Source organism: Cygnus atratus, chromosome 2 (assembly GCF_013377495.2).
Source record: "Cygnus atratus isolate AKBS03 ecotype Queensland, Australia chromosome 2, CAtr_DNAZoo_HiC_assembly, whole genome shotgun sequence".
NCBI lineage: Eukaryota > Metazoa > Chordata > Aves > Anseriformes > Anatidae > Cygnus > Cygnus atratus.
Window position 1 is genome coordinate 6278560 of NC_066363.1, and position 22826 is coordinate 6301385.

Sequence of the window (22826 nt, forward strand, 5' to 3'; positions counted from 1 at the left end):
TTAAGGAAACAACCCAATTCAGCCTGGCATCATGAGACCCTTCTCAGAAATTATTAGTTCTTACAATAAAACTATTAAAGGTATTTTTACTGCACAACTCCAAATTTATATAGATGCTTTTCATTAAAAAAAATATTCTAAATATTGACTTTTTTACTCTTTCTTTCCAGACATAAAATCTCACAGGATACAAGTCACACTAATTTATGGCTGAAGCTAAGATGCATACGCAAGAAAACAGTGCAAAACTAATGAAAAAATTTATTAAAATCTCCCAAGAAGGTGAAAATCAGAGCAACTTCAGCTGCAGCTGGAACAGAAGTGGAAATACATTTATAGTCAATCTGCTTTCATGTTGCAAAGCTGACAGACCAAAGCCTATGATGCTGGGCAAAAAGCCAGCGAGTGACCACCACAAATGAAAAGAGCAGCGTTAACCTCTCATATCAAACAATAAGCAACAAAACACATCTATCCAAACTTAGTGGTAAAAGTGAAATATCTTACATTAATTTACGAAGACCTAATCTACGCTGGCAGCAACTTGTGTAAACTCTGCCTCAGCTGTTTTGGTTTGCTTTTTTAAATTTGCAGTATTCTACGGGAAGAAGCCTGTTGCAGATGACAACAGTTGACAGCTACTGACATGCTACGGTATCCAAAGCATGCAAGGTCAGCAGAGGTAAGAGACAATGTGTTTTGTTTACCACAACTAACTAAAGACTGTAAGGGATTCAGATTATGCCTTACAAGCCTCTACTAAATGTGTTAAGTATTTCTAAATTAACTTAATTTTAAAAAATCCCAGAAACTACTCCCATTTCTACAGCATCATTCTGAAAGACAATTGCAGGCTGAATTACATTTAGACATGTTCCCGCTATACTCCCAAGGTGTCTACTGTCTATTTTTATAATATTCCTAGAAGGGATTCCGTACAAACCCCAAGTCTGACGTCCAGCTTGGAAAATAGCACAAAGCCTTTTCTGGAGGTCCTGTAATCTATTCATGCCAAAAAGGGGTCATTTTCATTTCCCACATCTAAATACTGCAGCAAGCCATGTGTGGGCATTGTGTTACACAAGAATGAACATTATTCCAAACCCATCATCTTCCAAATGTTTCTTTATTGTTTCCACAATTCAGAAAAGGATCATTTATAAAGCCCTGGTTTTTGTTTGCCTTCAGCTCCCCTCTCAAAGTACAAACACCAAGCATCTTCCTAAAGAAGTACTCAGCCAGCTTTCCCCTCTCTAGCTGCTGTTTGTTTTTCCTGCAGTAGTTCTTCCTCCTTCTTCTTGTGAAGCTTTAGGAGATATTCATCAGGCTCAATTCCTGCCTCCTTTAACTCTGACATGGCTTTCTCCAACCGGTGCAACGTACGGGCACTCTGCACTTTTCGAGTAGTGATGTACAAGGTAAATTCCTTGAAGCCTATCAGTTTACAGGTGTCCACCTCACAGATATTTTTAACATCTCTGGTTTTGTCCACCTGGGGGAAGAAAACTAAACCTGCCATTTTTTCCAGCTCTTCAATGTTTACTTGGAACTCAGTCAGCTGGTGACTGAAGCCTATGGGATCATTTGGCACCACAAAAGCCCCCAGCACCAAGGGTTCTGTCGAAGTTCTGGTCCGTCTGGCAAGGATCACCTTGTAGAGGTGGGATGGCACAGCTACGTCATCCTTTCCTATTACCTGTCAAAAGAAAAGACACAGATCTTATCAACTGAGGGGAAAAGAGAAGTGAGACCTATCCTACTACCTCTAAAAAGGTGTCACAACACATAACTACACATTGAAATCACGTGCAACGTTATCAGACCAGAAGCTGAGGTGGAAAAGCACAATTTCACTGCAGCTCCTCATATAGCTGGTCAGGACTGGACTAGTCATTCTACATCTGAATCTCTTTCTCAGACAGAAGAAGCAGGGCAGAGAACAGCTCGCTGCAGGGTTGTTTGGCCACCGTTGGTAGAAGACTCTCCCAGAAAGTTCTCTGCATTTCTCACACCACCGCTGACTTTACATTGCACTATTAAAAGCAACGATGCAGACAAAAGGCCAAAGGGTTAGCCAGTCATTGTCTACATATTTGTAAAGATCCAGAGCAAGGAGCTCTGGTAGAAGAATGAATTCAACTTAAATCTCCCAAGCACTTGCAAACCAGAGCAAGTTCAGTTACAGCTGAAACTGAACTGGAACCGAATCTGAAAAACATATTTGGAAACAGGGAGTCAGCCAAGACCCCAGCTCCCTAATCCTCTGGTGCTGATCTGTAAGTGTAGCTGACATGAAGGCATGGTAGAGGTTCTTGTCATGCTGCGTCACATTGTTAACACTTTGAGCGCTGTGTTTAATAACGCTGGATCTATACGTTTTACATGAATCCTGATCTGACTGCTCCAAATCATGTACCTTTTAGCACCCATTTCAAATCAGCTCTAGCTTACCTTCTGACAGTCATTTTTCATATCTCTAATACCCTTACACAGGCTGTTTTTACAAGCTGTATTACCTAAGGAAATACGTTTTTGAGAGGCTCTGGATATGAAGTACATTCGGTGACTCAGTATCCTGAAGGAAGTCTATCCAAAGAAAATGCATAATTTGATGAATCTGCTTCTTCCATGAATTCACTATGATTCAACTTAAGAGCTTGTATGTATTAGATTTCCTGCTGTGTCACTCAGATCAGGATCCAGGAATTTAACTGAAGCACCAGGAGGGGATGATCAGGAATCTGACGTCACACAAAGCCCACTGTAAACTCACACACGTATGTACACAGAAGATATCCCACCATGTCTCAAAAATTAGGGAAGATACCTATGATCAAAAGTGTAATCTCTCCAGTATTCAAAAAGTGATGCTCATGCATGCATTGTTGGGCTTTTCTTTTTTTCCTGCAGTGTTGCTGAACTGGGTCTGCCGTGCCGACAAAGTACAACAGGCTCACGCAGGGGAAGTTTCAGTTTTGCATAGCCATTCTGTATAATCACCCTTCCAAAATTCATGCTTTTATTCTAATGGCAACAGAAGAAAAAGATACAGACTCCCTGCAAGAACTACAAAGGCATCTTGTTTTTACATCAAATCCAGTAATTTGGTAGTATTTCCAGTACTTGCAATACCTGCAGAAGCAAAGACTGCCTATTTGATTTCTGACAGCTTTTGTTAGATGCAGTTAAAACACAATTTCAGAGAAAGCAGGCATTTATTTCGCTGCCACAACTGATCACATTAATTGCAAGTATTTTACAAGCTAAGTTGGTATATCAGTTCAGACATGCTTTGTCAATTTATATATACAGTATAACTCAACCACAGAAGAAATATTTCCTGTGCATGCTTTATTCTGATAGTAGTCAGTACTTCTGCAAAAGGAAACACATTTTTTAAATTAAAATTTGACTGTGGGTACTGAAACAAAGTTCACTTCAGTCTATTCCAACCATTAACTATTTTCAGTTACAAATTCTTTCAGTGCTGGATGGGCGTCTTCTACCTCTGATGCCAGTCCTTTCAGTCTTACTGGTTAGACTGAAACCAGAGAAAAGCACCTTTAGGAGAAAGGCAAACCTCTAAATACAGAGAATTTATTTCATGCTTTGTACAGCAATGTAGTAGTAACCTTACTACTGTCTCTGGCAAATGTGCTCTTAAGATTTCTTTACTCTGTTACCAAAAACAGAGTATGTCCTCCCCTCCCCTCTACTAGGCTATTTAACAGCATTGCTGTAGTTTACACTTTTCTACAGAAATGATCTTGCTTGTGCCACCAACACTCTGCTAAATAAAGCTCTGCCTAAACATCTAGCAGTGATTGAAAACGGAAAGCAATAAATAAATGCCTTATGCCAAAGCTACTTTCCTTTTCTACGACAGATGTCTTGATAGGGAAATGAGAGCTCCCGAGTGTCAAAGCACTTTACATTTAGCATTCAGTGTGGGTGAAACCACAGTTACAGCTCCTCAGGATCGACTGCATAAATAATCAAAACCAACTGACGTACAGGTAATTTTAAAATACACTGAAAACTACGCTTCGACCCACTGTTATACCTGGTGGGCTACACTGAATTACAAAAACGAGGAGTGTCGGAGTGTAACCTGCTTGAGATAGCTGGCACTCAAACCCGGGAGCACATGCGATGTGTTGGGGGTGGGAGGGAGGGAGCTAAGCAGCATGAAAAGCCCCGAGGGGGAGAGGAGGAGGGCATTCATATTTCCATATTCACCTGAGCACAAGCAGTGACTGATGCTGTTGAAGGCTGGAGCTCTTTTTTTCCCGGTGGAGAAGGGAGCTTGCAGAGCCTGTGCTGCAGTCCCACCTCCTGCACGCTGGCAGGGCAGGGCAGAGGAGAAAGAAGGGGCTGTGCACAGCTGCGCTGCACCCTGAAGCTGCTGTGGCCTCCCCTGAGAAGGCCATACTGAGAATAAACCCTGCTCCCCAGATTCCCCTGGGCCAACAACCCCTCCTCAACATCATTCCTGTGCCTGCACTGCCTTCTCCAGGGCTCTTCGCAACCTTTTTCCTGCTATAAATACCTGCATAACACCTTGGTCCTCCTTAGCTTTGTCCTCTCCCCTCCTCAACACCTCCCACACACAAACACACACCAGCATCCTCTGCCTGTTGCGTAAAAGACCAGAGGAAGGGTGAACATGTAGCTGGAGCTGCTGGGAGTACCTCCAATTAGGGGATATATATGGCATATGTAAAACAAACAGGTGAATGTGTGTGAGCGAGCTAGCAGAGGGAACAGGGGATTGAGGCTGAGGGCTGAGTGGGTGGAGAGAAAGGCGAGGGAATGAACAGAGCTGCACAAAGAGGGGTTAGGTATGAAATGGAAACGCTGAATGCCTGGAGTGGGTGTTAAGGGAAAACAGACCCTGTGCTTATGCGATACCATGCCCCCCCAAATATATATATATTCTATGCAAAATAATGCACATTTATGCATTGTATATGAAGTAAAGAGGAAAAGAAGGAAAGAGAGGACTAGTTCCAGAAAAAGGAAGGGTTGGCCTTTTGAGAAAAGCAGTTCTAAAGAACTCAGCTCAGTACAGGCAATGGCCATACGTGTAATTTATGTACCACTTCAGTTCCACGCAAGCTCTCTTTTGAGGATTTAAACAAAATTTAAGTAGTGCACAGGCTTTATACCGTATCCTCTGAGTAGCAATAAACTATTTCTGCAATTACTTTGCTGAGTTCTAATACCGTTAAAGTGATTAAGACAAATTCCAGCCTGCCAAATGGCCAGAGTCCACGGCAGCGTCCTCTCCTTACACAAAACGGGGTGTAAAAGCTCTGCCACCAGCTCATTCTGCAGGTAGGAAATACCACCAAAGGAAAACGGAGGGTGCCCCATTTCTCTGACAGACTAAACATGCCTGACAAAGATTTTTCTGCACTTTAACACTTACATGAACCACACACAGGATGCATCACCAGTCAGCTCTGCTGCCAATATGATACAGTGATTCCTGTTAAAAAAGAAGTGCAGTACTGGAGCACGCCATAATATTTCCATCATTATGCTCTGTGATATACCACAATTTGCCTTTCTCTGGGAGTTGACACAGAAGCTGCAGATGAATGAATCCATATCACTGGCCCAGACACACAGCCCAGCAGCCAGGGAACGAAGCAATGTGTGATTCTGCAGAAGTGAAGTTTGCAACAGAAGCAATTGGTAAGAAAAACTAACTCAACAAGTCATTTCCTAATGCCACCTAGAGGAATTTCCTACCTAACTACAGCAGCCTGAGTCACTAACCTGACCTGTGCCATCCCGTTTATATCAATGCATGCCTAACAGAGGCAGGGAACATATGTCCCTAATGCAAAAAAAGGGAAAATGGGTTAAGATTATCCATACAGAAGCTGACTTTGATTTGTGCTAGTCTATCCACAGGCAGCAGACGATCTTTTAGCAATCAATGCCTGCAACAGCTATCTGTCCCAGTTGGAAAAGAGCAACAGTTTTTAATAGTGTATGTGACTCAGAAATATCGCACGAGCTAATACAACAATCTAGAAAATACAGCCATGGCATATTGAAAATCACTGCTGTCCCACATGCTTTCGCACCTTGCTGAGAGCAGGCCAGACGGAAAGTTTTCTCTATTCCTGTAAACTTTTGCTAAATCTTTCAGATTGTCAACAACCTCATGACAAGGAAAAAAATGCACTCTACCTAAGAGTCCTCTTTTTACAGCAGTAGAAGTACTCCTTTCCCATCATCGTTTGGGATACTGATGTGAAATTTCAGATATGACTTCACTTTTTTTACTTGTATTTGTTCAGCATACAAATGTTCACTGCCCTTTTCGGAGCCGCTTATTCCGCTACAGTTTGCTTTGTTCTTGTTTTGCTTGGTGATTTGGTGCTGGCTACAACTAAACTGGCGTCATCTAATAATGCAACTTTATGACAATGTCATTTTCAGCATAGTGTTTATTGTTTGTTTTTTTCTTTTTTTTTTTTTATCATTATTGACATTGATATTGACATTCCACAAGTGTGTATAAATTTGTTATACTCAATGTTATGCCCAATTAAACATGGACAGCAGTCACAAGGACGGGCCATTAAAATGCACACAATTCCTGACATTTAGAGATACTTATATACTGCTAAAACAACAAATATAACAGCAGTTATCCAAACATAAACAGCCCACGTGGGCAGACGAAGATGAGGGCAGGAACAACAAGATTTCTTAAAACAGAGAGAATTTAGTGAACTTTGATAAATTCAGTCTCATACCTAAGTCACTGGATGAGGATTCTTCCTAAACTTGTCTTTTTGCATAATATTTTTTGCATAACTATTCTTGCTTGCAGTTTCTTCAATTAGAGGAAGGACAAATTTGATAATACGTGCAGAGCCTTTAGGTATCACAATAAAGAATGAAGGCATTTGCTAACGGCATCCAGGGTAAATTTAAGCATATGGCATTAAATAATGTCACCTTCATGGGGATAATTAGATAAAGACAGGAAAAAGCAGTCCCTAAAAATCATAGTTTGGGTTTTATGAGAAAGAAAATTCCATTCTTATATAAACCGTTTAATGGCAGAATACCTGAAAGATTGTATTAGAACAGTAGCAGAACTGTTATTCTTATTAGACATTTTAGAACAAGCTTTATCATATCTTCGTTTTACACTGTACTTTTTACAGCTGCCCAGAGCAGTAAAAGCCTTATCTTCTTTTGAAAGGGTAGGAATCATTTTTAAAAGTAAGGACTCATGAATGTGAAAGTAGTATTTTGCCACCTAGTGACTAGAAAATGAAAATCAACCACGAAGAGAATTAGCAGAAGGGACTAGCCTTTTATCAGCGAGTGCCAGCTCTCGGCTGGCAATTATCTGAGATTCTTGTAGAACCTGGTAAACGGAAATCACGTTCAGTCATGACTTAACTGCCAGCACTCGCTGAAGAGTCCTTGCATCAGAGGGTACCATCACAAAGACATTAAAACGATAACTGCAGCTTTTCCCTCTGCACTCCAGTAACCATTTCTTCCATCCCACTCTGTCTTTAATAACCCGATTTTAGAACAAAGCCATGCTGCAAGCCTGGATGGACTGAAAACAGCACACGTACAATTCTCCAGGTAACAACACTTCTACATCTGGCCATTAATGAAATTAAGACGTCCGTCACATTTCTTGAAGTAAAAAGGGCATTCCTGTCACCCAAAATACGACTGCATCTCTCTCTGAAGAGAGCCTTGTTTCATTTTAGCTGTAACTTACAGCATGACACTGACCAGGCCCATCAGATGTTTTATTGTAGGTAGTATTCTTCCTGCTGATACGACCCCATGTTTGACAGCCAGGAACTCATTATAATTTGATATTGAATTCTATATAGAAGCAGACAATCTGGCAATGTAAAAAAATCCCGTTCCTATCAGTATAATTTGTTTACTTGATTGTTGTGACAGCTTTAACCGCCTTCACTCCAGTTCCTTCTGGATTTGTGTTAGGCAGCACTGATTCTGCTGATAGTGTTTTTTCCCCAGTATTTGGGAGAACTCCATCAGATAGCACTGAGAAGAACTGAATGTTGTGAAGGCAGTTCTGGTAATGCAGAAAATAGAAAACATTACAGATAAAAACATATTAACGAACTGTTACAAAAATGCACAACTAAGTTCTCCAAATGTATGTATTTCTGAAAAATTTGTTATGGCCGTTTTGCTATTCCAAATCTTTGGCAATCTTAAAAAATAAATGAAAAAAAGAAACAAGAGATGGTAAAAAAGCTGTGCCTAAAAACACAATTACAGCATTAAAGGACACCCTCCGCCCTATTTTTTTTCTTTATTTTAATAAAGAGGATGTGTATAGGCATTCCAATGCCACACTTACGTGATGACAGACTAGTACTCCCACAAAATCCATTTAGGTTATACTCAACACTGAATCCACTACAGCCCCTAACACCACTCTTCCTATAATAAAAGAACCTTCAGCAGGGGTACAGTGCTAAATAAAAGCAACCCCATAAATCTACCCTGCACCCTTGGTGTCTCTTCTCCTCCAATCTTAACCCAGCGTCTATTATTTTCACTTGTACATCATGTCTAAATTTAGGGCTGACAGCGCTCTGGTCATTTACACCAGCTGATCTAGTAACTACCCATTTGAAGGTAGGTTTTATGGGACATGTATAATGGACCTACATCCCCTAGGTGGCTGTGCAGCCTTGAGCACATTTGGCAAAGCCAACAAGCAGTCCCCAGGTTTATTTCTTCCTTTAACAAAGATGCCTGCTCTCCTGGCTAAGATACTATAGGGGAATCTCTACCACTTCTGAAAGTTGACTGGGGAAACCATAAAGTACCATCTTATATTTGAGAGGTGCAGTTTGCGTCCCAGGGACTTGTTTGCCACAGAAATAGATGACAAGTAAGTGTATTTTCTGGTTCAGCTGTTGTGCAACTCAGGCCCAGCTTAGAAAAGGAGCCATTCCATTTTGAAAATTAAACCACAAACATGATTCCAGTATGAGCTCACTAAAAAGTACAGGAAAATGTTGTCTTCAAGCAATAAACAAAGTGTTATCTAAACCACAGTTTCTTTCATAGGAAACCTTTCTCACATTAAATGTTTACTACAGTGGCATAGGGAATAAGAGAGCGGGAGGGTTGAGCACAATGCGGCAGAATTACTGCAAAATTTGTATTTCCAACTCCAAATCTGCTGACAGAGGAGAATCACTGAAGTGACAGTCACTGGAGAACAGCAACGTACAAAACGAGACAATGTCATTTTGATTCGATCTGGACGAAGACGAAAAACCTGCATCTGCCTCTCCAACGACACAGAACAGATTTTTCCTGTTGGCATTCTATTTTACGTATATTCTCAAAATGTATTTTTCAGATACCAAGCGTGGTCATCAATCTACTCTTTGCAATAAAAGCCACTGCTGGAGACAGATGAAATGACAGAACATATCTGAGGATACAGCAAGTTCAGCCAATAGATAGAACAATGTTGGCATCTAAGGAGTTCAAGGTTAATTCCCTTTCTGGAATTAAACAGCAAATGGTACCAGAGTCCAAGCAGGAACTGGGAACAATGCCATGACCGATGTTCTGTTTTTCCTCTATAGTGATCTAAAAATAACCTTTTTGGATGTCTGATGAGAAAAACACCAGCCTGTAAAGCCACGGATACATATTTCATCACTCCTTTAGCCAAAAAACAAGGAAACTACAATTGAAGAGATGAACTGAAGCAAATCAACGGGGACACATTCATTGTAGTACTTCTGTGTTTTCTTTTTCCACAGCTCTAGTCCTGTGGGACGAGAACAACATCAGAAAGGAGCTCAGCCTTAACAGTTACGTTGCCAGATTACACGTTGCGGGTTTCAGCACTTTGGTGTATACTACAGCACTTTCCCCTAAACAGCACATACAAAGAAAAGGGACACTTCCCACACCAGCTTCATAAGCCCAAACAATGAGGAGTAAAGGCCTTTCATTTCTAAGTCATTTGTTTGAACCTTACAGAGTTTGCTCCTGAAAAACGGTTAAGAGGTACCTTCCCATCTCGTTCAGCTGCGAACTCTTTAAGTGTTCTCGTTTTAGGGGCAGAAGCCCAGACTACCAAAATCAATGGCGATGACAGCAATTGTGTATGTTTGAAAAGAACATCTCACTGTTTTGACAGGTTGTGTTCCCTCTTCTAAGAGTACGTGTTGATGGATGGAGGGAAAAAAAAAATGAAAACCACAAAAAAAAATCCCTTGACACTCTACTCTGAACTCTCTCCCCCTAAAGGAGGACTTCAATGGCAAACAAAGGCACTTATGCTATAAAGAAATCTCACAATAACCAAATTCTCAGCCTGCATTTATTTATGCTTAGGAGTGTACCCAAACAGGATCCAACTCAAATAATTGCATATTCAACCCAAACTAGCCCTCCCCTTCCCCCAATCAACATTTTATTTTTCCACCTGCTGACAGCATCATCTGTTCTTAAATACAGCTTAAATACAAATCAATCTATATAATGAATCTCATCCTAGGAAGCTGACTGAAGGATTTATGAATGGCCAAATGGCGAAATGAACACGTGAGTATGATCGTTCCACCCTTTTCAACTCCACACTGAACTTCACTTCATAGTTTATATTAAGACCAAAACTGATAAAACATTCGTAAAAGACTGGAGTTATCATCAAACCCAAAGATGATGAAGACATCTTGGCAACAGACAAGAACAGAACGATATGATAACCAAAGCAGCACGGACATTTTGTGCGACTATTATTCCAGCACCAGATCCTGGTATCGAGTTACTTTGAATAAAGGCAGTAAGATGCAGTGCCTGCCCTTATTTTTTTTACCTGGGGAATGCTAACATTTACATTTCAAAACCAAAATGTAGAGCCGTAATTGTTTTCCAGAAAATGTAACCTGTCCTCTTCTAAGTAAACACCTTCTCTAGAGAAAAAAAATAGATAAAGACGAGCAGTATTAAAACAAAACGGTTGATAGATGCGGTTGATAAATGATTCAACTGCTTCCTGGAAAATCATTTTACTCTATAAAATTTTCAAGTCTGCTCAGGATTTTTAGCTCTTTGCAATGTAAGACTAAGCTGTGTTTTTAAGGATAACTAAATGCAGTATCTTGACAACTACAAGGAAACAAATTCCAGCAAGCTATGTGCAAACCTGGAGAACTCTTACGGTACCATTCTGCATGACAGTAAGCCAAATGTTCAGCTTGACACTGTTGAAAAGGAACATTTCCCTTCTGCTCCCAGCTACGTGGTTTTGCCACGTATCTCACAGTGTCACCGGTACGTGCCGGACTCCTCTGTGTGCTGAAGTGTCTTTCTATAGCAGCAGAAAAAAAGCCAAGGAAACAAACAAAAACAACCCGGTGTGGATGGACCTCTATTGCACTACTTCACTAAGTACCTCGTGGAAGGACGTGCCAATCAGCACCTGCACACAAGGTAAAATGCTGCAAAGTACAACGGGCAGTAGCGAAGACAGCCCTCTCCCCTTAGGTGGCAAGGAACCAGAGCCAGACTAAAGTCACCCTTGCCACTAACTTGTCGTGTGACATTGGTCATACCCTTTAACCATGATTTACTACTTATCCCCTCGAAAATAAGCACGGTTGTCATCTTCCTCACAAAGATATGGTGAGAACTGAAGGTTGCAACTGCCACCCAACATGAAAAAGATGAATTATAATTATTGCATTTTCATGTGCGTAACATAGGGCTGCCTGGGAAACAAACACAAACAAAAACCAAAGCAGTGATTTCATTACAGTCAAGGTTATAGACTTGTGGCTGATATAAGGGATAGGTTTTAAAGAAGTAAACAGGTAAAAGTGAACAGGAAAAATTACATTCTGTCACGACTGAGTTCCAAGTTCAATCAAACAGAACTGAATGTGCATTTAGAACAGAGAAATAGCGCCTAAATCTTTCTGCTAAACAAGCTAGCATTGAAAGCTGAACATCTCTCCCTTTTGTCTCCCTCATACCCCTCAGCTACAGAGGCTTTTTTATAGCAAGCTTGTTCATTGCTCCTCAGAGAACTAGCTGGACAGCTGAATCACTCGCGAGCTGAAGCTGCAGTTCATCTGAGCACTTATTTTCACGGAGAAGTGTTTTTTCAAGAGGTGCAAAATATTGTATTATTTGCATTATGCTTGCTAGCATCTAACAACTGAAAGCAGCAATAATATGTCATTACAGTAGGGGCAGAAGAGCATAGTAAGGTTTTCGAGGAACCTTACAGATCCTACAGACGCCTGAAAGGATGCTTACAAGAAGTCACCACAAGCAACTGTAAATTCACCTCTCAACATGATAACCTTTCCTGTTTGTTCTATCAGTGATGGTTTCTAGAGACTGCGCCTGACCAAACACCTATCTGCAGAGTATTTAAAGCAAATAATAAAATGGGGGACCAAAAGAGGTACCAGTACCATGGACAAGCAATTATACTGCATTCACCTAAAAACTACCGAACTTGAATGAAGTCTTCCAATTGACTCTGGTGTTCTTAGAGAAGGCCTTGCAACTCGGATTTTAAGTGATGCATATGAGGTACCACCAAGCAACTGTTTTTGAAATTGCTTTTAGCGGAACACAGGCACTGCAATCCCCTAAACAGGTTTGAGAAACCCACATTACCTTTTGTAGTGCTGTGTTTCTAAAAAATTCATCAGTGACTGCATAATTGCAGTCACTCTGCTTAGACATTGCCATATAGAAGTCAGAATATAGTTTTACTGCAAACTGTTAAGACATTCAATAGTTGTCTCATTGTAAATAAAACAAATAATTTAAAAATTTTTAACACGTAGGCAAGATATTTCTAATGAACCAGTCCCAACTACTATTGGACATATTGTACATAGTAGGATGTTTAATTTTGTTTTATCAAGCTACAATGATATCAGGCCTGTTCTTAAATTTTAAATAGTAATTTTAAAAAAGTATAACCACTGCACAATTAACCCAGCAACGTATGTACATACCTGGTAAGTAACACTCTTCTTTCCATCATCATTTGTTTGAGGCAAGGTCAGAGGTCCAGAAACTACCCAAACATCCTCAAATCTCTCGGTCAATTCCCGACAGTACATTTCCATTCTGAAACATATTTGTCAGAATGAGTAGAGCCAGCTCGGAAAACTTAATACAACAAACTTCAAAACAGACTATGAAGGGCAAGAGGACTTCTCCACACTCACACGACTGATTGACATGCCAAAGAAGGTAAATCACAGGCCCAGGTCATACTTCCCTCTCATTCCAGTTTCACTTACACAGATAGGCATGTGTTACCACACACATCTGAAAACGATTTCTGTAGCCTTGCCACCTAACTTGAAAATCTGAATTCTCAACTTAATCCCATACCTGACAGCAGAAAGATAACTATTGATTAGATTAGCAAGACACTTGTTTTAAGCAGGCTGTGGCATTCTTAATTCAAATGGTTCTACCACATTACTGGGTTTGTATGCATCCCCCAAGGAATTAATGTCCTGAACAAGCAGCTCTTTCTGTAGCTCAAAGAACTTTTAGTTACTATGTGCCAATCCTACCTAAGCCTACGTACTGCTTATTTTGATATGTAACTAATTAAAAATAAAGTAGTTGGTCCAAAAATCTTAACACTGTTTTTGTTTTCTAAACTAACTGATTCAGTTTACAACATAAAATACTTCTCCAAATAAAAAGGTTTCCGGATCACACCTTTATTACAGAAAATGGGAGATTGTAGCCACTCTGATCTAACATCCCAGGTGTTACAGAAATTACATAAAATGAGTACCTACTGGGCCTTTACTAAAGACAGAACTGTACCTCACTCAAATGGACAACAAGACCAGAAAACGAGACAGAGAACTCCAGCTAATCTGGCTGCTTGTATGGGGGAAAGTTTCACCCCCTTCTCCCTCCTGTTCCTCATACCTCTCACTTGGGCTACCTTTAGCACTCCTCACCTGTCCATAACCCTGAACAAAACCAGACTTTTTTCCTCTGATGGGTTAGCGAGTCAAAAAAGCTCACACAAATCAGAATTAGCCCCATCTTTCTTTGGTGATAGTGCGCTGCCTTGTGACAAGCCAAGGCACTGACCACAGGCTAATTTTTTTTTTCTGCTGTTAGCTTTGCTTCCAAGTAGCTCAGCTCCTCTGGACGTCTCCCTGCATAGCAATACAAACACCACCTGGCACAAGGGAAGAAGGGGAATAAAGGCAGCTAGGGAACAGACTGCTGTCAGTGGCAGCAGGGACAGAGATCAGACTACAGGGACCACGAAGTTACACTCAAGATAGAAGGGAAGAAAGAAGCATGTTGGTAAGAAGCATGTTGGTAGGAAGAGAATGACAAATAAACAGTTAGACCACATCAAGAAACCAATCTAACAGTTTACTATCTAACAGCTTCCTGAAAGACAGTCCTGCAGTCTCCTTTCCCCCTGCTCCCCTTGCCTGCCCCAGCTGCACCGTCCTACTCCATCTTCCACGTTGGCTCTAGCATTCGTCTCACCAGTTGATCCAATTTTCTAATCTGGCAGAAATGTAACAAACCAAACCAAAACGTGGATCAGTTTAACTGGGTTAGTAAATGGAGTCGACTCGCTGTAGAGTAAGGCATGTATCAGAGCTGGAACTGGGAAAGCAGCAAAAACACGCAGCTGGAGGGCAAACACCACTTTAAAAATCATCAGACTGTTAAACTGTCTGAGCTGTACTGTCTGCACCTCAAAAGACAATTCAAGAAGTGATTAAAATAAAGAAAGGAAGAGAGTACTGAAGACAGGAAGGGATACAACACACATGAAGCGCAGTATCCTTAAAACTACATATCATTTAAAAAGTGACTGACAAAACAAGTGACACAAATATCTGGCTTGTGTACTTAAACTGTGGGGATAACGTGCTGGGGTTAGGAGAAAGTGTTAACAGCAGCTTAAACTGCAGGGCTGATAGTACCAGGGGAAATTCCGAAATGCTCCCCATGATTTCCTGATCAGGCACCAATCCTGCTCCAGAGAAATAAGGAGGGTTTCCAGCCTAAAACTGGTACCAACACTTAGCTTTGGTACAAGGAAATTTTATGCTCAAATACTTAAGGTATTAAAACAAAACAGAAACATCTCTTAAAATGTTATAGCGTTTTATTTGTCTATAAAATAGTGTAACCTTACTGAATGCCTCATATGATTTTATATGCATTCTTGTAAAACTGGAAAGCAGGTGTGTGTTGTTGAACGATGATGCATTTCTGATATACTTTTAGTACAATACTGTACACGATTTTGCCAACCTTCCCTTGAGTGAGCCTTGTGAAATTCATCACTCTCCCCTCCTGTTTCTGAGTCTTCACATTCTTTAAGCCCTATGCAAGAAGCACAGAATGAATGCTCGTTTTATTAGGCTTTTTTTCTGCTCAAGGGAATGAAAGAATAAAAACCCTACATAAAGAAAGGTAAGATTTACTTCCACTCGCTTCACCTCCCAGCTGATCCAGCCAGCATTCACAAACGACAGAGAACTTGCCTGACTGCTACTTGGAAGCCAGCACTCCAAGAAATACCTAAAAAAGACCTGGAGTAGTCACAGCTCAGCAGGGAGCACTCAGTTCTCCTATTCAAAGTGAACAGATGTCCACGTACAGAGATGGGGATACTCTGATACTGGAAGTGCTTTTTTGGAGATGTTAAAACTAGATCTAAACCCCTTCCCTGCTCCCACTTATTTTTCCTCAGGGACAGAAATGTTAAGCCTGGTACCTTTACCCACATCAGCCAGAACAAATGATTTTATTCTAAGTAAATGCCCTGCAGGGTTTTCCTGAATAAAGAACTAAAGCAGTCATTATACTGCTCTTGCATTGTGAGTACTGTGAGTTACCTTTCAGAGAAGGTTGACATGATCTCTACAGATAGCCCGATATTTTTCATTTAGTTAGTTCCCTTATAAGCAATTGCTCACCTGTTCCAAAATCCAGCATTATTTTCATAATTCTGAGGCACAATGTTAGAGAGATAAAATGTTTCAGCCATAGCTCTCTGCATGAAGAAAGAAAATAGTATCATTTCATTGAAACATCTGAGCTGTAAACACATTTTAAAAGTTTTTGGATCAGAAGCCATTTCTAGTTTAGTTTGACCATTATCAAAATAAAAGGTCAGACAAGACCTGAGTCAGAATATCTACAAAAATGTTTTGGAATAAGAGGTGTAAAATTAAGGAGCAAACCTTGCAAATTGGATCTACTTTTTTTTTTTTTTTTTTGACAGAAACACAGTATAAGAATGTCCAATTCTAGAGGTACAGCAGTAATTGTTAACATGCTAACAGACTACCAATTCTGTAATGTCTTTGGAAGCAACTAGATACTCTTTATTTTGAAGAGGACAATGCTTTCACTTATACTTTTCATTTATTTGAATGATTAATCACCAACTTATTTCTGTTAGAACAGAAGATAGAATATTCACCTCTATCTTACAATTTTGCAAATACATAAGATGCAGGTAATGAAATGATGAGACCATGAAATGCCAACACCTACATACCTGTTTAATTTTATGCTTTAAAAGTGTCAGAAACCTCTCTGAATTGAAGCTTACAAATCTCCAGATGTAAGGGATCTGGGGCTAAACAACTCCACATATGCAGGAAAATACGGTGAAAAAAAAATCCAAAATCTTAACCCAGAATCTTCACAGGTTCTAGAGCTGTCAATGTTTTTCAGATACTTTCATCAAAGTGAAGGTGCTGACAGAACTTTTTAGAGTAACGGGCAAACACTGCCTGCACTAATTAAACTGCGAAATTAAGGTTTTATAACCCGGTATTGGAGAGACTGTATTATCTCACTGCATTTCAAACCAGGTAGAGAATCTCTCTGTGCAGGTAGCTCATCTGCTATAACTCCACAGCTAACACAAATAACCTCCCACCAAGACGCTTCTAGTAGAAATAAAATGACTGGTTCTTTGATCTGATACATGCCAGTGTGCTGTCACCGCCCCAGAGCATACGACTCTGCAGAGCAGAAATACAAATTCAAACTGCTTCTTAATTGACAAATTGCCTGCATTAGGCACATTTCACATGAGGACCCAATAAATCCAAGGCTGCCTTGTTAGTCAGCCAAGGCATTAGGGCATGCTTTTCTTACAACTCAAACAAATGGCAGGTGAGGACATTTTATAGACTGAAAGAAGTATGGCAAAAAGGTTCTAATTTACCTCGTACACATTGCCAGAAAGGGAAAAAAAGGTTTTTAAATCATCCAGTCAATCCTCTTGCCAATGTAGAACAGTACTTAACAGTATCTTTGCTTTACACAATCTAGCCTTAAACATTTCAGCACCTGCTGGCTGAAATGAAGTCATCTCTCCTCATCTCCCTTTGACTGAGCTTCAGAAGACACTTGTGAGGTTTGGCTGGTGAAGGTTCTCACCTTCTTTGTTCCCATTTGAAACTCTAAATTTCACTCAATTTAGACACCTGAATTAGACTGCATGAGCATCCTACAGTGCTCAGTCAAGAACAGACCTTGTAAGTCCGAGCTCAGGTCTGTGCTTCAACAACGAGGCCATATTCCATCTCAAACCAAACAGTGAAAGGAACATCATACATTACTCTTAAGGGTCTTTTCACCCTTTCTAACCGATAAACACAAATTAAAAAAAAATCCTACTGTTGAAAATTTGTTATCTCCTGCTGGTGCCATGTGTCCTCGCGACCACCCGCTCCCAAGGTAGTCTTCATTGACGGCACTGAACATTAGAGGGATGTTAGGATCTGGTCTGAATTTACAGTGCCTTCGGTCTGCATTGCCTAAGAAATAACACACTAAATTGTTATCATTAAACTATCAACAACAAGACATCTCACCAAACTGCCCATGGTTAAGGATTCAACACAGTAATCTGAATATTTTTCTCCTCAGCCATACGAGACAAGAACTCTACTTACAGATCCATGCTCCAGTTCCTACATTCATTCCCACTACCCTTCCCTACTACAGACTATGTTTACTGTTTTATAGAGAAAAACAAAAGCAAAATAGTTCACCCTTATCATAGAGGTCGACTAATATTAAAGGCAAGATTGATAAAGATATAAACCAGTATAGGACAATTTTTTTCTTTTTTTTAGGACAATTAAGATTTACAAATCTTCACCGGCAGCAGTTCCTTTTTTTAATGTTTGAACCACTACAAGCATTTTGTCTTTTTCCAAGTCTAGCCTGGAAGTGGAACGGCTGTATTTTATAAAGTTACCATTGGTAACAAAGCCTTTCCAGAGAACATCAAGTCATTTGTTCTTCACGTGCACAGAATTAAGTGAAGAGCTTTCCTGCCCCTCTCTGGGATTCCCCTGCTGCCTTTCGAGACATTTGGAAATGATGCACAAAAAATGACCAGGCTTAAGCCTTCTGTAGGACAGTTTTTATTTTTATTTTTGCAGAGGGTTGGGGGAGGAGTTAACTGAACTGTTCCAGAGATGGCAGCCCACACTAAGCTGCTACCTCTGCCAGGGAGCCTGTGGCTTCTTTCTAGATTTCCTGGGCATACACCTTTTTGTGTCCTTGCACTGTGCGAAGTCCCTGTCTGCTCCTTGGGAAAAAAAGTTACTTAGAGTGCGCTGCAACTCTGAGAAAACTTCATCCCAAAACAGGCCACTTCCTTGAAAAGGTGATGGCCCGAAGAGACTTGCATGAATTATTCTGGCACTGGTAACCTCCAGCAAGACACCATTTTTCTTAGGAAACAGCCTTGGATCCACCCATGAACACCCATTAAAGCAAGATGTGCCAGGGAGGTAGCCAAGGGACACCCAAGGGCTGACTTGGCTGTGTTTGTGCAACAGGGACATGCAGGTGGTGGGAGAGCTTCGAGCACCATCACTGATGTCCACTTTTTTTTTTTTTTTCCAAACGCCAATATAATTCAAAGAATCCCCAGCATTCTGATTTTTCTTCATAAAATTCAGGGTGTCAGGCACAATTTCACACACGCAATATAGAGGACCATTACATGTTCTCTTTTCATTCAAGCATGAACCAGGGCCTGTAGACACAAGAATCTTCCTCAAACTTGGCACTTCATAAAGTACTTTCTCTTGCAATAAAACGTGAAGGGCAATTTTCAATGATTACCACTGTTAGTTGTTAAAGTTAGTCTTCTAGAGCTGACCGTGCATATACATTCAGTGATACTACTGAGTGCATACACACCCTATGCACGCTGCGCTCCATGCTCTTCACTTGGCAGCTTCTCTATCCGAGAATATCTAAGGACCACAAGAAAGAAGGGAAGGAGTGGGAAAGCAGTGTATATTGGAAACCAGTGTCTGTAAGCAATTTCCTCTTCTTCACTGGCCATCTGTGCATATGCCCATGGACGTAATGTCAAAACAGAGAGGTGGTCAGAGCATCTTCATGCAGTGCAGGTAGAAGGAAGGAGCTCTCACTTTTCTTTTTTTTGGTAAAGAATGTGGTACGATACTTTAACACAGGATCGATGCTTAGGAAGCAACACTGATGATGTTACCAGCATGCAAAGCAACAGAATTATCATTTTAAAAAAATGACACTTCATCTCAGTATTTAAGACAAAGCACAAAGCATAATTTATCCATTTTTCAAGTTTATTGAAGATATATCATGATTTATTCTCTGTCCATTGCTTTGATAAAATGGATAATTCCTTCTGTAATTAGACCTCATTTACATTTAAAGCTAATGTCTTCCCACCATGTTTTTTAAACGCTTAAGTTCTTAACAACACCCTTCCCCCCTTTTTTTTCTTTACATCACACAGTTTAAAACCTCCAGTACATGGAAGGTTTTTGTGACAAATACCCTGAACAACACAGGTATGCCCCAAATCTCACTTACAGTAGCTCTCAGATATAAGTCTTGAGCTGAACGTCTCAAGATGCTTATTTTCAATTTGCAGTTAGTTGTATCTGATCATCTGGAAAAAGTTTTAACAATTTAATTTTTAAGGCCTGCTTGAAAGTAAGCCTGGAACTACCACTTTCTTCTCAGAAAGAAGTCAGTGATGCTACTTAGGGGTGGGTTATAAATATTTTCAGGATCATGCTTTTAATTTTGAAAGGTAATTTGAAGACAGTGATAAAGATATATTTAGAGGGCTACTGCTTTCATAAAACATTTTATAATTATACAGTTACCTCCATTACTAATAATTCACCTTATAAAAGCTGAACTAATGCTATAAACTTGATTTATAATGACTGTATACCATTCACATTTCACTCAGCACTGACAGCAAAAATCACTGAGCCTGTCTTGCATAAAGAACAGGGAAGAGACTATTAGATAATGCACATCAGAAAATACAACTGAGCTGCATCAAAGTAGGTAATGACTGCAGCGAGTAGGTATGCATTATCTAGCTTTGAACAATTATAACTGTTGATGCCCTCTGCTCCACTTTTATCTCAGAAACAGAGATTCATCTTTTCTTCACATTCTGAGCAAATCTATTCAAGATCTATAGGTGAAACAGTCTGGCTATTAAAGACATTGACTCATTTGGGGCAGTGCATAAACTGACATAAACTGTCGCACAGAACTAACTACGCTAGCTAAGGAAGCAAGAACAATTTGAGGAACTTGAGCAATGAGACTGAACTTTGCAGGTCTGAATAAGGTAAGAAGCTTAATTTTCAATTTTACTTTTTACTTTCCATTCACGGTTATTAGATGGAACATGACTTAGAATGTTTACACTGATACAGCTATACTAATCTGGTGCTTTTATACTGTTTCATAAACTCGCAACAGAAATTTCTCATGGAAGGTAGCTCTAGTTCTTCTTCACTCCCCTTTCACACTCAGCCCTTGGGCTGTGTCTTGCAGACCTGTCATATGTGCAATACTAGACAAATCCCAGCAATATAAGGAATACTGAAGAGACCTGTCAACCAGCAGTGACAGATCTCTTTTAATTCACTAGCAACATCAGCCTTAAAACGTGACGGAACTGACATCCACCCAGAGGCCTACTGCCTCCAGAAAGATTGCAAATAGGTGGAAAACGCTATACCTCGAGATCACTACAGGGTTTTTCTCCCAGCCTGCTCCTGGGTCCACCTCCTGTGAACTGCAAAACCCATTCTCCGTGCTGTAAATCTAAGTAAATAAACACCTACATACCCAGTGTCTTCTGTTTTGAAATATGTTCAATCACCCATCTAGGCACGCGTTTTGCCTGATCATAAGACAGTGCATGATTTGTGTAACATCTGGTCTCTGTTCCAGCTTCAGGGAATCCATATTTTTCCAGCAGGGAGTCTTCTACTGGTTCTAAGGAGAAAAATAAACAGAAAATAATCCAAAGGTGAAATGTGATCAGAAACAAGACAGTAAGAAAAGCATCTTGTTGGATGTAAATATACTGTATAGGGAACTACTTGAGGTTACTGCCACAATTAAAGACAAAAATAATTAAGAAAGCAATCCAGTGAAACTTCCTTCCATCAAAAACCAGCTGTGCTTTCCATCATGCCCTCACAGGAGGATCTGAGCTCTAGGACTAACTCATTCACTGTAATGCCTGCACACATCCACTTAGCAATCACTCTGGGCTGGCCTGTACAGGAGAAACCATCAGATATTTAGGGATGCATCAGCCAAAGAGGAGTTAAGGACACAGGATATCAATCAACACACAATTTCCCCTTTCAGAGACTCAGCCAGAAATCAGACTACTCCTTGCAAATCAGTGTGTTAAGTTCAAGTCCTGCTATCACTAGAAATGGTTACACTCTGCTGAATGAACTAAAACTTCACTGTAAGATTTTTTTTTAAACATTTTTATCTCATGGAGGAATATTTGCATCCACCTTACTCACTTTTAAAGCCTTCAGACTACAGAGAAATACATTCACTGCTACCAGACCCTGAGGCACCCCCAAAACCCTCTCCCTACAAACCTGAAACCCCGGGGAGAGAAGGGGGGAAAAGGATGAAATTTATTTACGGCCTACCCGAACTGTGGGTTTACAAGTAAACATATGTGTACGTGTGCATGCTGTATCTTTACAAAGACATGTCAAGTGACCAGACCACGCAGGGCTGCTGCAGCTGCCCACAGGGGCAGCCATCCTGTCAGCTGCAGGCACCCGCTCCCCTCACGCGCCACTTGGCTGCGAGCGGGAAGCCGCGTTTCTAACGCTATTTTCAGCCCTGAATCCCCAAATATAACATCCCTCCGCCCTCCCTTGCCCCCTTCGGGCCCTCCACGGAGGAAGAAGACAGGAAAAAGCAGCTCCGAGTGGGAACGGAGCGGCTGCAGGGCATGGGCAGCCATGGAGAGCGCGGCCGCGCTGAGGCGGCGCCGCTCCCGCGCCGCGTTGCGCTACGGCTCCGCGGCTCCCCGCGTCCCCTCAGCCCCCGGCTCTTACCCTCCGGCAGGACCCGCTCGGGGGCCGACTCCGGCTGGCTCTGGCTCCGGAGAAGCCGCCAGGCTGCCCAGCACGAAGCGGCAGCACCCGCCGCGGCCCCGCAGACGAAGCCGCCCAAAAAGCGGCGATGGCGAGGCAAAGCCGCCATGGCGGAGCGAGGGAGGATGGCGGCGCCGCGCTGCGCTACAGCGCCCCCTGTCAGCCCGCCATAGCGGCGTCGCCTCAGTACAATAACGTGCTAATGAAGGGTAAAACGGGATTTCCCCGCAAGCTTTAAAAAAAAAAAAAAAAAGAGGGCTCGCCCTCACGGGGACCCCCGGAGAGGTGTGCTTAAACCAGTCCCCAGGC

At 41.1% G+C, this 22826-nt stretch overlaps 1 protein-coding gene across 1 annotated transcript; it reads right to left on the reverse strand.

Moving 5' to 3' along the window:
• Positions 1-238: 238 nt before the first annotated feature.
• On the reverse strand, positions 239-22669 carry EXOG (exo/endonuclease G). The gene is made up of 6 exons (XM_035554303.2): positions 22479-22669; positions 21229-21378; positions 17737-17876; positions 16017-16093; positions 13044-13158; positions 239-1696 (listed from the first exon to the last, which is right to left on the reverse strand). Exons 1-6 carry the CDS (start codon positions 22624-22626, stop codon positions 1235-1237), a joined length of 1092 nt encoding a protein of 363 aa, XP_035410196.2. The 5' UTR covers positions 22627-22669; the 3' UTR covers positions 239-1234.
• Positions 22670-22826: the final 157 nt, after the last annotated feature.